General features: G+C 32.2%; 1 protein-coding gene across 1 annotated transcript; it reads right to left on the bottom strand.

The window, feature by feature from the left end:
- Positions 1-1,353: 1,353 nt before the first annotated feature.
- Positions 1,354-2,472, bottom strand: LOC108905552 (pupal cuticle protein 20-like). The gene is made up of 2 exons (XM_018708489.1): positions 2,445-2,472; positions 1,354-2,187 (listed from the first exon to the last, which is right to left on the bottom strand). Exons 1-2 carry the CDS (start codon positions 2,451-2,453, stop codon positions 1,417-1,419), a joined length of 780 nt encoding a protein of 259 aa, XP_018564005.1. The 5' UTR covers positions 2,454-2,472; the 3' UTR covers positions 1,354-1,416.
- Positions 2,473-14,757: the final 12,285 nt, after the last annotated feature.

Genomic DNA, 14,757 nt, shown 5'->3' on the forward strand with positions numbered 1-14,757 from the left:
GTGTATCTTATAGCTACTTGCATCACAAATCAACCCATCAGTCATTATATCATTGTATTCATTGTATTCCATGTCGTTTAAAAAAATACCACATTTATCCAATGTCTCTGAGGATGTCTGAATTTACTTCATAAATTGATCAAACTTGGGTTAATATTTAATTGAAGGCAAATATATTACAGTATATCTGTCAACTAGTGATGGAGAAATTGACATAGGTATTGTATTTTCGAAATTGAGCGAGTTGCACTAACAAAATTTAGACAGCTGATACAATGCGAAACATCGCCTTAATGTTAAAAATGTTGTCACCGCCATTCTTGGTGGTGAAACTTCGAAATAGTTGGAATTATTCGCTTTTCGTAGCTAAAAACATAAATAGGTATTGTATTTTCGAAACCGAGAGAGTTGCACTAACCAAATTTGGACAAGATATAGCTAATACAATGCGAAACATCGTTTTAATGTTAAAAATGTTGTCACCGCCGTTCTTGGTGGTAAAAATTCGAAATATTTGGAATTATGGAATTATTCAATTGCCGTGGCACATACATGAAATTGAGAAGCACTATTACGGAGATCCCTCGGATTTCGACGCCACTGAATACTTTAGAAATTGCTGAGATATAATTCCGAGAATAGAATAAGCCAATAAAGTTCTGTTATAGGAACTATTGTGACAATTTATGTGGCAGGTGCGTGCCTTGAAATTTTCTTCCAATGTCTTTCTACTTCGGGTGTCGAATGCGGTTAATTCCAAGACTGTGACGCGGGGGTCTTCTTGGAATTCTATCTGAACAAATATCGTACGAACTGTAATTATTTTCCACGATTGTTAGTAAGAAAAAATGTATCTTTCACTTATTCGAAAAAGCAGCAATTTTCGAGTTTATTATTGTTTTTTATTTAAAATAAGCCTATTAAATCGTCCCTTTTTTCACGTAGGGGCGCATACGCCTCTACGTGATAATAGGGACGTAATAGTTGAATGAATATCTTTAAAGTTGTTCATTCCACTAAAAAAAATGTACAGAAATGTTTTTGTTTAAAATAGAAACTTTAAAAGAAAATCATTGGTGTAGAAATTTTAAGTTGTACACCCTGGATATTTCTATATGAATTTGTTGGGTTTTTAAAGGTAACATTATGTTTAAAATTATATTTCGAATGAAAAATTAAAACTTCATTTTACCCACGACATTGAACACCCTGTAACTATGTAGAGAACACTTCATCCGAAAACTTGATAAGAATTATCTTCCCTTGAAACCGTACAGGGAGTTCATCATTTAATTTTTTGTACCTAACTGTTTTTGGAACTTCCTGTATAAAACGAAAAAAATAAAAAAGCAATTTATAAAATCATAAATAAGGTGTATTTACAACTGATGCAGTCACAAGTAAAACAAGTCTTTCTTAATATCTATAACCTCCCTGTCCCCCTTGAGAGGAAACTGGAGATCTGTATTGCTGCTGAGATTGAGCAGGTGCTCTGTACTGAGGAGCTGCAGGTGTTCCGTATTGTTGCTGAGGAGCAGCTGGAGCGCCGTACTGCTGTTGAGGAGCAGCGGGGGCACCGTATTGCTGCTGGGGTGCTGGAGCACCGTGTTGCTGTTGAGGACCAGCGGGGGCACCGTATTGCTGCTGGGGCGCTGGAGCACCGTATTGCTGTTGGGGTTCGTTGTACTGGCCTTCTTGGTATCCACCACGCGCTGCCTCAGCTTGATTGAATTCGATAGACTTGAGGATTTCCTCTGGGATTGGTGGTGGGGTAGGGAGGTGGGAGCCTTGGGGTTGGAAACCGTTTTCGTCGGCGGTGTACTGGATGGAAATTTGTTCTCCTTCGGGGGAAGTGTAAGAGTAGCTTCCGTGGGCGAGTTGAGCTTCTCCTCTTAAAGAACCTTCTTCCTGAGCGGCGATACCATCAGCAGTTTCGTAAGCGTAGCTGTAGGAACCATCTCCAGCGTTTGGGTTGTTGTCCAAGCGGAGGATGGGGACTTGGTTGGCAGCTGGTGCGGAATAGTGACCTCCAGCCCCTGGTGCAGAGTACTGACCGGCTGCTGATGATCCTTGGTACTGACCAGCTCCAGAATATTGTCCAGATGATCCTCCTTGGTTTGGTGGAAGGTACTGACTGTCGAGACGACCGCAGGCCGCGAAACCAAAGAGGATTGCTACCAAAACTACCTGAAAACAGCAATAATACATTTAGCATATATTTTTAATTGTAAACAATTAGTTAAATTAGTAATTGTAGTAATTAATCCAACCAAATCGCCAACTGTGCTCTTGCTAGTTAAAAATCGGTCCACTAGTTGAACTTGAAAGCAGCAAACTACATAGCTATTGGGCTTTCATCGCTTCACCTGCTCCGGCCTAGTTTGATGAATGAAAAGCAATCTGATATCGAGAGCGTGTGTGATTATGTAACTCGAGATGCTTACTTGTTTCATATTGAAAGTGAACGTTGAACTTGAACTGGCGAGTTGTACTGTTATAAAATTTCGGCAGCTCTCTTTTATATGAAGATGAAGGCGTTACTCCCACCTGAAGATGCTCCAAATAAATGTTCGTTTTTTATTGCAGAATCTGTTTAGAAGGTAAAATCAGGTCCGTCTTGTGGCCAAAATATGTGGGCGGTCGATTTGTGGTTACTATTTTGCAAGTAGGTACTGTTAATAAAAACTTGCGCAAAATTGTCTTTACTGCTCATTAAAATAATAATACATCTATTAATGGTTAAGTGATATGTAAGTAGTAAAAAGCTTCCTTTTTAAGGTGTAAAAAGTTACATAAACAATTATCTAAGCTTGTAAGTGTACTGGAATGCGTATTTGTCGCAATTATATGTTTTCTTGTAGATAATAAAAATATATCCACGTTTCATGCAGTACACAACAATAGACGTATGTTTAAGTTAATTAAAACAATTTGTAAAAATTAACATTTTTTGTAATACTATTTGGAAGAATTATCATTATTACATCTCTATTGTTATTATTAATTAATTAATTTTCTTTAATTTATAAAATGAAAAAATGCGAATGTGTAAAAAAAATGTTGACATCAAATGAGAAGTAAATATTTTCTAAATATTTTTATCGCTTAACGCTCCCGATTAACGCGTAAAATTTTTCAAATTCAAGTTCAAAATTTATTTATTGTTACAAGACTTCGCAAAAAATATATAGGAAAGCACAAACACAATTGCAAACATTACAATTACAACAAGCAGCACAAACATAAAATTTGATTGAAATATCTTCCCCAGAGAGTATATACGAGTACACTTAATACTTATTTATAAAAATATGCGGTACTGTAAAAACACTATTGAGGCAAATAAAATCTAAGTTTTTTTAGTTATGAGGTTTTTTATGTAAACTGGAAGGCTGTTAATTTAACTTTTCAAGCCGGTCCTGCCTTTGTTAACAAAGACTTGCAATAATACTTTGGTTGTGAGATTGGAATGGCCTACTGTTGAAATGTGAACCAGAAGTTAATGCGTTGTCCTTGATTTTTTTTTTAAACGAAGCTCCTTTGTTAATTAACTAAAGTGAATTTTTCGTTCGGCATACGATATGAATAAGGTATTATGAAAAGATATTCTCAACGAGACGGATTGAATAACAATTTATCACTAAAATTTCCTTATGCAGATTGATGTTGCGCATTATGTTTAGATCTAGAATTGCATCATAAAGATGTGAATGTATGAATTTATTTTTCTTCAACTGAGTGATCTAAATCGTCGATATAATAACATTTTTATGAATTGCTTCTACGTACTGCTTCGTGGGAAACGTATGTTTCTTTGAAAAAGAAAAAATTAAATTAATTAAAACTATATCAACATCATGACTGGGTATCATCATCATTATATGTATAATACAGTAATTTATGTTACTTGTCTGAAAGAATGAGTCTTAATTTACGTACCTTTTGTGTAATACATATGAGAATGAGTTTACAATATAGTTTCGAAATTTGTGGGTAGTCTTCTGTCGCTGTCACTAATTTTGATATTGGATACAACTAAATCACGACAAAGTAACAGTAAATAGCTCGTCGAAGAGACGGGCGTCTTGCATTGCAACATCTTTTGATTCATCTCAGTATAAATTATTGATTTAATTTGACGTATGCTAATTATTTTCAGCAAAGGATGTATTAAGACAGACCAATGTAAAAATATCCACAAAGAACTCTATATTCTTCATTGCATTCACCTTAGTGCATTATCTCAACAGGTAAAACGTATTTATAGTCCAATTAAATGGGCCTTTTCAAGATAACTCAAAAGGGGTAAGAGCTAGAAAAAAAAGTTTCTTATAAAGGTTGTAGAAGATAAAATTTTACATAAAAATGGTCTATTGACTTTTTCTTGTACTATTAAAATTAACAGAGTTAGGGAGACTAGAAGTTAGGGGATTATTCCAGAAATTTAAAAAATCATAAACAGAAAAACGAATGAATTTTATAATTTTTTGTTTTCAATGTATTCTAAGAAATGTAAACTTTGTTTTCAGGGAAACAGATATATTTTTTTAATTTTTAATAACAAAGTTATAACAATTTCTATTGTTTAATCATTAATTTTTATGATTTAACACTAAAACAATTTTTTCTGTCATTTGATTGATTATTTAAAATAATGAAAAGTTGTTTTCGAAATTTTGTTTTACGACAAAGATAAAAAATCACGCTCGTGAAATTGTTATAATTTTTTTATTAAAAATTAAAAAATATGTCTATTTCTCTGAAAAGATAGTTTACATTTTTTACAGTAGATTGAAAAAATATATAAAATTCATTCATTCTTCTACTTGTTATAATCTTTTTAATTTCTGATATCATCCCTTAACTTTTAAACTCCATAACTCTGTTAATTTTAATGGTACAAGAAAAAGTCTATGAACCATTTTTATATAGAATTTTATGCTCGACAACTTTTATAGGAAACTTTTTCTTCTAGCTCTTACCTCTTTTGAGTTGGCCGGGGGTTGAAAAAAAAATTACTGTCACTTATTGTTATTGTATACCTCAAACTAACTTATATCAAAATTTCAGGCAAGTTGACCAAAATTGCGGGCCTTTAATTGGACTATTATGGATCTGTTGCGTTTAATCTTCACGAGACTTTTACTACCAACTTAATTTTATAAATTCTCTCACTTAGTACCTTGAGAGCGTTATTCATTTCAGCTGAAGTCATGTAAACATGTGTAGTAATTTCAATACATTAGTATCGTTATTAATCTTTTCATATGAATCCAATTATGGTTTTATTAACAGTAACCGTTTGCTTCAGTTTTGAAAGTAGATCTCATCGACTATGATCGCTTCGCGACCATTAATATCTTGTACTACAACCTTCTTCATATTTCTTAGTATGTCCTTCCTCGCAAGTTTGAAACATTTTTAGATTAATGGTAAAATAAACTGAAAACAGTAGGTATACAACATGTTTCGTATCTTTATATATTCAAATTTTGGTAGCATAAAATAGACTTAAATTTATGACTTTTTTTTTTTTAGTTTTACTAGATCAAAAAATTCACAAAGTTAAGTTCTTTTATAAAAATACATACACTTGCAGTTATTCATAGTACACTGAAGCTACACAGGTACAGATACAACAATTTTTTACTGTACAATATTTTAAAGAGTAAAAAGATCGTTTATCGGATGTAAAATTCTAAATTGGGGTTTTGACTTCGCTGTACATATTTTAATATGCCCTTTAATTTGTTATACTTGCTATATTAAAAAATTATATACCTGCTTTCTCATGATTAAATTCCGACAATTTAAATCAGTTTGACATTTGTCCATATAAGTAGCTAGATCCTAACAAAGTTAACAGCAGATGACTATCAGCGAATCATGTCGATAATAATTATCTGCCGTAAGTAATGAAGTAATTTAAGCAATATCCTAACAACAAAACTACCCATTAACCGTAACTGCATATTACTTTCATCTAATATTTGAACTATGCAGCGATCTTTTCCTGATCATAGAAATTTATAATATTATTGATGGGTATCCAATTAATTTATTCAATAGCTAATAAAACAGACTGGATGTTGCGTTACATAAACTAATAGCTTCTAATATGCGGGTACAAGTAGATAAAATTTAACATTAAAAAAATCGTAAAAGTTCACCTATTTGGGCATAATTAAATTGTCAGGCTGTCTTATCGGGGTGATTGATTTAAGTCGAGTTTGGCTTAATAGAATTTATTCTTAGCTTTCAATTATTCTAAAAGATTTCTAGACTCTACTCATTTCCATAACATTAAAAAGATATACATTATTTGTATTATTTTATTGGGATTTAATTAGGTAGCTCTAATATTAGCAATAAATTTTATTCGGACCAGACAAATATCTCTCGATCCTGAAGCTGATAAAATAAATTGTTAATTAATCTTTTCTTACTGAATTTATATAACATTTTTATATCAAGTTTCACTCGATATGAAACATCTTTAGCATTGTTACACTAATTGTATGCTAATGAATAAGGCCACTGTGAAGTCTTATTATATACAGGGTGTTCAGGTCGGCAAACAGTGGTGTAGTCAGTATTAAAGTTTGGAGGGAGCCGAAATGTCAAAAAGGCCTCAATAAGAACTCAAATAATAAAATTTTTCGTTTTGTACTGGGAATTTTTTTTTTATGATAGTTCGAAAGGTTGTGAGGGAGGCAATGGGTCTTTGGTTCCTCTTTTGACACAGCCACTGAGCCAAAGTAACCAAACTCACCCTTAGTGAAAGTCTCTTAGTACATTGATGCTTTTCTTAAAATTGGTGTCTCTTTAATAATAGAGTAGGTACCGCAACTCGTAGTTTTTTAACCAGATTGGGATAATGGATGGCGTTTGTCAAAGCATTAATTTTGCCGGTGTTTCTTGTTTATAAAAGTCAGGACAATTATTTTACTTCGTTAGTTTATTCCAGAAATAAATTTGTATTAGGTACGGAGTAAATTCAGTTTTAACGAAAATTTCATAATTTTTCCTTTGTCATAAGTTGAAAATTAACTATCAAACCTTGAGCGTCACAGCTTCAAAATTAGTCATTTTATGTTTATGTTCTTTTAAGTCAAAAATGTTATATTCGTCTTAAGAGAGGAAGATGAAACGTCAAATTTATTAATTTCTTAATTAAAATACTAAAATAAATTTGTATCAGTTTCATTACCACTCGCCTTAATTTCAACGGAATATATTTTATACATAACTTTTTCTTTAATATTGCATATTTATTAATATTGTATATTTTTTAAGGACCATTTTGGGGAAAACTATTTTTATCAAGTTTTTCCCCAAGCAATCATAGTTTAGCAAACTATTCAGTAAACTAAATGTTAATGACATGTAAATAATAACAATTTTTTGTATAACGTTAAGGAAGCAGCTCTGCCATGATATTTAAGGAGATATATCGGGGTCCGAGGCAAGTGAGGAGCGCAGGGGGGTCCTATGATTTTCTTATGGGACTAAAGCCCGCTGCCAATTTGAAAAAATTAAATTCTATTGAAATTATTTGCGATAGGTAAACATTATCTATATAGCAAAGAAATCTACTCATATGTACATAGCATACATATTGACTAATTAACAACATAAAAATATCATATTTAAGTAGTTTTAAATTATATTTAATGAACGCATAAAGGCTATGTAAATGTGGCAACAGCGCTAATAATTATTATATATAGCAAATATATCGTATTATCCTTGCGAAGATTTGTATCCTTTATTTAAAATCCGTAAATCATGTGAAGTGGTAAAACAACGAGAATTATGTTAATTTAGTTCTAAAGAAATGAAATGATTCGCGCCCATCTCTCGTCCAAGTCGAAGAAAATATTGGATGCAATTTTGAAGATTCTGTGATAGAAATTACATTATTACTCACTGTTCGTGTTTTTAATCTCTATTTTAGTAATGTTATAAAAGTTTTGCAACTATAACTAATTTTTTAAATGAGATATAAAGTTTGCAGAGAAATATTTATGTTTCTTTGTTATTCCCTACAAATGCTTTTATCTCAAGTACAATATTAATCAAGTAAAGAAAACTTTATGTAACCCTAAATATTACTGGGTAATGATTACGATGTTTTTATAAACAATAAAATATATTAAAAGGATTTATCAACTGTATTTTTTATTCCAATAAATATATCACAGCTTCCTAGTCTTTTTTAATTAATCTAGTTTTTTAAAAATATTATAAAAAATCATCTGTTGTGGATAATTTATTGTTGATAACAATGTACAAGTCTTTCAAATGTATTCCGTCCTTGCTGTCAGCTGATTGCGACATTACCACATTAATTCTCGAGTCAGACAGAAATGCAATTATTGGTTTCTGTTTCTAATTAATACAGCTGTACTATGTTCAAAACTTACATTAGATTTACATCAAAAATAAGATAATACTGTGTACTATCTATGGAAAAGTTTTGTTTCACAATTTCTACATTTTTTTCACAGTTATGGTCAAAAAAAGAGCTGCATCGTCCATCTTCGCCATATAAACCTATGTTAAAATGAACAACTTTCAACAAAAAAATCTCTAGATTCAAAAAAAAATTCAAAAAAATAGAGGGAAATACGCTATATAAATTTCAATTAAAGCTGGGCATTTTGCGGATGTGAAAGTAAGTTTGCTAGCTTATTTTTGATTGTAAAGTTAAGTAAATCACGTCCTGTATCGATTTGGAGGTAATAGAATACATAAATCAATTTAGGGTAATTGCTGAGATGAACACATCAAACCGCTTAAGACAAGTATAATTCTAGTCTCATATCCTGAGAAATTAGCTCTTACAAATTATGGTTCACCTTGGTAATAATCGACGTTTAATAATTGAATAATTGAAAAATATGATCCATCATCTTAAGTAATAGTGGGAGACTTCAACTTGGGGCACTATAAAAAGATGTCAGGCAGTGATCTAGAACATAACACTTCAGTGGTCGATTCATCATCTAAATAAAAAATGCAGCAAGTAAGTCTAAAAAAATCTACTTTAGTTATACATATTTTATGTCCCAAAATAATTTGCATTGTTCACTTTTCGTGTATGTTCCAGGTACTTCTTGTCTTGAGCCTCTCCGGCTTGGCAATATGCGCAAGCCTGAGCAACGAGTACCTTCCCGCAAGTTCTGGAGTGACATCTAATTCTGCAGGTGGTTCATTTGGTCCACATGCTGGAGGTGCCATCAGCACTTACTCGTCAACCTCTCGATTCCCTGGCAGCGGCAGTGCGTTTGGAGCTTCCTCCGTACCATCATCTCAATATGGTGTACCTAGCACTTCCCAGTTCGGACGTCAGTACGCCTCTCCCTCACAGTATAACCGACCATCTGCACCTGCACCTGCATACGGAGCTCCTTCCCAAAATTTCGGAGTGTCAAGCTTCAGATCCAGCACCCCATTTTCCGCAGGACAAACTTTGCCATCCGCTCAATACGGCGCACCATTTAAAGGCTCTGGAGTTTCAAGCTTTGGGCGTAGCACTCCATTCTCTTCAGGATCTCAGTACATAGCACCCTCATCTCAGTACGGTGCACCATCAGCTTTTGGTCAGAGCGTCAGTGTAGATGCTGCCCCATCTCACTTCAACTCGCGAATTGGACAAGGTCGCAGCCTCAGCACCCAGTACGGAGCCCCACAGCAGTACCAAGCGCCTCAGTTCGCACAGCCATCTTCGTCCTTCAGAGCAGGGCCACAGTTTGGAGGAGTGTCTTCCCAGGGTGTTTTGTCAGCCCACCGTCCAGCAACAGGTTACTCTGGTACAGTCCAAGACGAAAATGGTGGTTATATCTACTGATGACGTCCTGGAAATGTTTTTTAGAAAAATTATACTAACCCGAGATGTTTGAAATACAATTGTAACTAATCAGTTCAAAAAGGTCATTAAACTGAAATGGAAAAATAATGTGTTTGTAATTATTTTATTTTGCTCACTAATTGAAGACTATGGATCAAGAGTGTTATAGTTATAAGTGCATATTACTTACAAAAATAGTGTGTTGCAAGAACATGAAAAGTGAATTGTACCTTATATGGTATAAGTCCAATAACTGCAATTTTTAATGAAAAACAAGTCCAATCTTGGATATAAACTTCGGTGGTCATTGATATTTGTTGATAAATAACAAATTTCAATCAAACATGATGGAGTTTGGACTAGATTGACTGCAACTGTTGGGAATAGTACATTTTTTAACCTGCATCTGCATATATCTTATTTTTTTGAACCTTTTTTCCGGCAGGGTCGTTTTGGTGAAGCATAATCATACGTATTTCAAATACAGACATTAATTCGAAAGACTAATTTAAATATGTTGCAGATAAGGATGAGTTAAATTGTTGGTGTTGGTATCTTCATTTAAAATCTTGAATTTTTGATCTCAATTGGAAAGTCAGCGGTACAATAATTTAAATAAAACTGATTATTCTAATAATAATTACATAAAGTAACCACAATAGATATACCCCATAAGTAAATGTATGGGAGCATTAATAAATTTCAATTAGTATAATATGAACACTAATTTAATAACTGTTACGAAGATATTTTCCCATCGGATAAGATACTCGGAACTGCAGATTCTTATTAAGCAGCAGTGGCGTAAAAATTCGAGGAAAAATATGCTATATGTATTGTAAGTTTTTACGACTTTCTAACTATGACCATTTTCAATACAGTCTATAGCCTTAGGGCCGTCTAACTTTTTTATTTTAAGAGATAGAGAAAACTTTTTTTTAAAAAATTTCGTGGCACAATTGATATCTTTCACCTGGTGTAAAGAAATTTTTGAAGTATCGTATGTAACTTGCTGCACCCTCTACGCGGACAAAAAAAATTGTCATAGAAGCAGGCTGTGGATATAAAAAATTACGCTTGTTTTTTCCTCTTTCATGCGATGTACTACATGTCGCCTTTATTTTTTATATTTGTTACATTCTTTATAATTTTAGTATCAAAAATGTAAATTAATGTAGAAATTGTTTTAAACATGACAACTATAAAAAAATTAATGAATGTAATGTATGTACTTCTGTTAAGTAAGATCCTATGGTTTTGGTATCAAGAATTCTAACCCAAACATTTACTGAAAATCTCTGTTAAAATGCAGTTTCTTCGTGCCAATATAAATTACCATTAGTCCATTTGAAGTACGTAAATGTTCCTATTAAAAAATTCATTGACAAAAATTAGAGACATCTGACCAGAGAATTCTTTCCTCTTTCTTTCTTGTCACCACCTCCTAATCTCCTCCGTTTATCTTCCTCCCTCAAGAAATGCTTTTTTTTTCACCTTAAAACAGTCGAAATCATTTTTTCGTAATATCCTTCTCTACATTGTAGTTTACTTCAATTCAATCTCTCACTGTTTTGCTCATTTTTCCTATTTACATAATTCAAAAAATTCTGTTAACATTACCTATTTTATTAACAACAGCTGACTTTATTGACCTGTACTTCTTAAGAGATCCATATCAGCGAAGGTTTTCAACATATTACATTTCCCAATATGTGAAAATATCATTATTATTCAAAATTATAGTTTTTCCTATCACATGGAACTGCAACAATTTTTAAATCAACAGTTATGTATAAACTGTTACAATAAACAATTTGCTAAATGATGGCATTACTGTGTTACATTTAGCGTAAGCTGCTTTGTGCAAGAACAATGTTGAAGGCTCAGTTATCTCTAAAGTAAAAAACCAATATTATAATAATGTGAAAAGAAAATATGTATTTTGCTTAAAAGAAGTACTTTATATTTATTAAATTTTTTGTAGTTGGTGTGTCTATAAAAATTTCTACGATAAGACGAAAATTTTGTATACCAAAATTACAAAAAATGTAATAAATATAGAAGATAAGGGCAACATGTAGTCTATCGCATGAAAGAGAAAAAAAAAGTAATTTTTTGTAGTCACAGCCTGTTTTAAAATTATGTGTGCACCAGGTGAAAGATATCAATTTTGCCATGAAATTTTATTAAAATAAGTTTTCTCCATCTCTTAAAATAAACAAGTTAGACTACCCTAAATTTTTAGTACTTTTCCGGTTTCTTTATGATTACTCACAAAGTTGGCCATGGATCTCAAATTTGTTTTTACGAGCATAAAAGCCTCAAAAAATGCAACAAAAAACATTTAAAGATTTTTGACGTGCGTCGTATATTAATCGAGATCCATAGGAATGGCCCTCTTATAGTAGACAGCCTGTATGTTTACCAAAGTGGGACTTAAATTCAACGAAAAAATTAAAAAATGCAGTAATATACCGGGTGTTCATTTGAAAAAATGAAGTTAAATGTAGCCTTTTCTTGCGTAACAGGTAATAATTTTATAAATAAAAAATGTTTGATACACATTTTGATATTATTAGAGCTATGGAAGAATCAGTTCTAAATGGGACACCCTGCATCTTTTCACATATCAAATTTATCATGTTATTAAGAAACGAAATTAATTTAGAATGTAAGTTGAAAGTTTTCATCTAAGATATGAAGACGTCTTTCGTTAACGTTAATGCATGCTTTCAAAAATACAGTAATTAATTACTGTTTGTACCCGGCATAGATCTTATTCTCAATTTGAACTCAAAAGTTACTTATGAATTTACAAATATTAGCTAACGAGCTTCCTAAGCGTAATACTAATCTCAATATCTAATCAGTGCTTCGAACGGTATGATATTACGAATTAATTACATCTTAGTGGCGTGGGATACGTATTAGTGTTTCAACTGCAATTTTTCTAAAGTAAAATCTGTCTCAAAATTCACCCAAGAAAAATTTTGATAGAAAACGCAGATTTTTAATTAAAAATGTTTAGTAATCCCAAACTGTCAGCTGTCATACTGCCTTTTTTTCGTTTTCAACACTCTTTATCGCACAGATGTCGCAAAATTGAAATATTACGTAAATTTTGAGACACCCCATTTTATCGCATATATTTCGATCTGAATTGAACAAAAGTTAAAACACTATTGCGATATATGTAATGTATGTATAAGTTCAGATCTAAAACAAAAAGTATGGATTCTATAGGTATCTATTTTTGACGGAATGTTTTTTAAGGATTCCTATCAGATAGGTACTTTTACCGAACTTCAATCAAATGGAGATATGGAGCCATATCTCACTCGATTTCATAATTAAGTTTATGAAATATTTTAATACGGCAGATGCATCGGGTTCAACAGATTTTTAATTAAACAACATGTATGTTGCAAAATATGACCGACTTTTGATCTTATAGATATTGCTTTATAAGATTATCTTATTAGATAATTGGAGAAACAGCAGGAGAGATATATTTTGATGGCTAAATATTTATCACTTACGTTTCGCAAAATATTTGTATTTGTAAGGAAAAAGGTTACTACGCTATAGGTACATCACCTAGGATCAAAATAATACGACTTACTCCAACTTACCTACTCGTATATACAAATATAGCTCACCGAATGTTTATCATGAAAAAACATATTTAATATCACCTTAAAACTGTTTACATTTGTTGTATGACATACAGAGACAGATTTCCCACACTTCCATGTTCGTAACTTTTTTATGAATATGCTAATAACTAACACAAATAAAATAAAAATAGATCGACATTTAAAATAATAACTAGATGAAGAACGTGATCGAGTGATATGAATTTTTGTTCGAATGGTGGTAAAACTCAGCATAAAGGTTTCTCTTTAAAAAAAGCCAAAGATGAGAATTTTGTGGACGAAGCAAAAGTATCACAAGACAAAGGAAGAAAGGAAGTAGTGTTGCAACGTAGATACAAAAATCAACCCAAACCACGACCACGTTGCGTGGACTGCGTTTACAGTTAAACAAGGACATTATGAGTTTTCCCGTATCCCATTGGGGTTGAAGAACGCCCCAAACACCTTGAGAGTAATGGACAACCTTTACAACAAAATTTGCCTAGTTTACATGGATGATGTAATTATTTTCTGGACTTCCCTTCAAGATCATATACTAAGCCTCCGCAAAATGTTTAGACCCTTTAAAACAGATAACCTTAAAATCCATTTAGACAAATGGACTCAAATCTAGACCGAAAAATATTGGCCACAAAAAACTTTCCTACCCCTGAAAATCATTGAGACATAAAAAAAACTGTTTAGATTTGTTAGGATATTTGTGATTTGTTAGGACTGATGGATCTATCAAGAACTTTTCAAAGAATACTTTTGAATATTGCAAAAATATAGCTTGTTCTAGAGATACCAAAGGATTTACATGATAATCAACAAACTAAAGAATATTTATTTTACATAGTGGGATTATTCTTGCAACAGCATTTTGATTTTTATGGCGATTCAAAGGAGATTGTTTCAAAGCTTTCACTGTATTTGATTCTGTACCACTCACTGTACACTGAGACATATTATTATCTATCCCTAATTTGTGAAAATTGTTCTTCTTTAAATTCTAACCGCAAAAGCAAACCGAAAGTTACATAAACTATTATGTACGATTTCCTTATTTGTCTATTCTCGCAGTAGATACCCAGTCTTTACAGTCGGTCCGTGAATAAACTGTTATGTCATTTTGTGATCCTTACTTTTGAGACGGCAACCAGAGGGATACAAGTTGTAGCTATGTGCAATATGCGTAGCTTTAGTAATAAATATTAACGATTTTTTACATAAAATTTTTCTTTTATTTTTTTAAATAAGCCATTTCGA

Source organism: Anoplophora glabripennis, unplaced genomic scaffold (assembly GCF_000390285.2).
Source record: "Anoplophora glabripennis isolate ALB-LARVAE unplaced genomic scaffold, Agla_2.0 scaffold53, whole genome shotgun sequence".
Lineage (NCBI taxonomy): Eukaryota > Metazoa > Arthropoda > Insecta > Coleoptera > Cerambycidae > Anoplophora > Anoplophora glabripennis.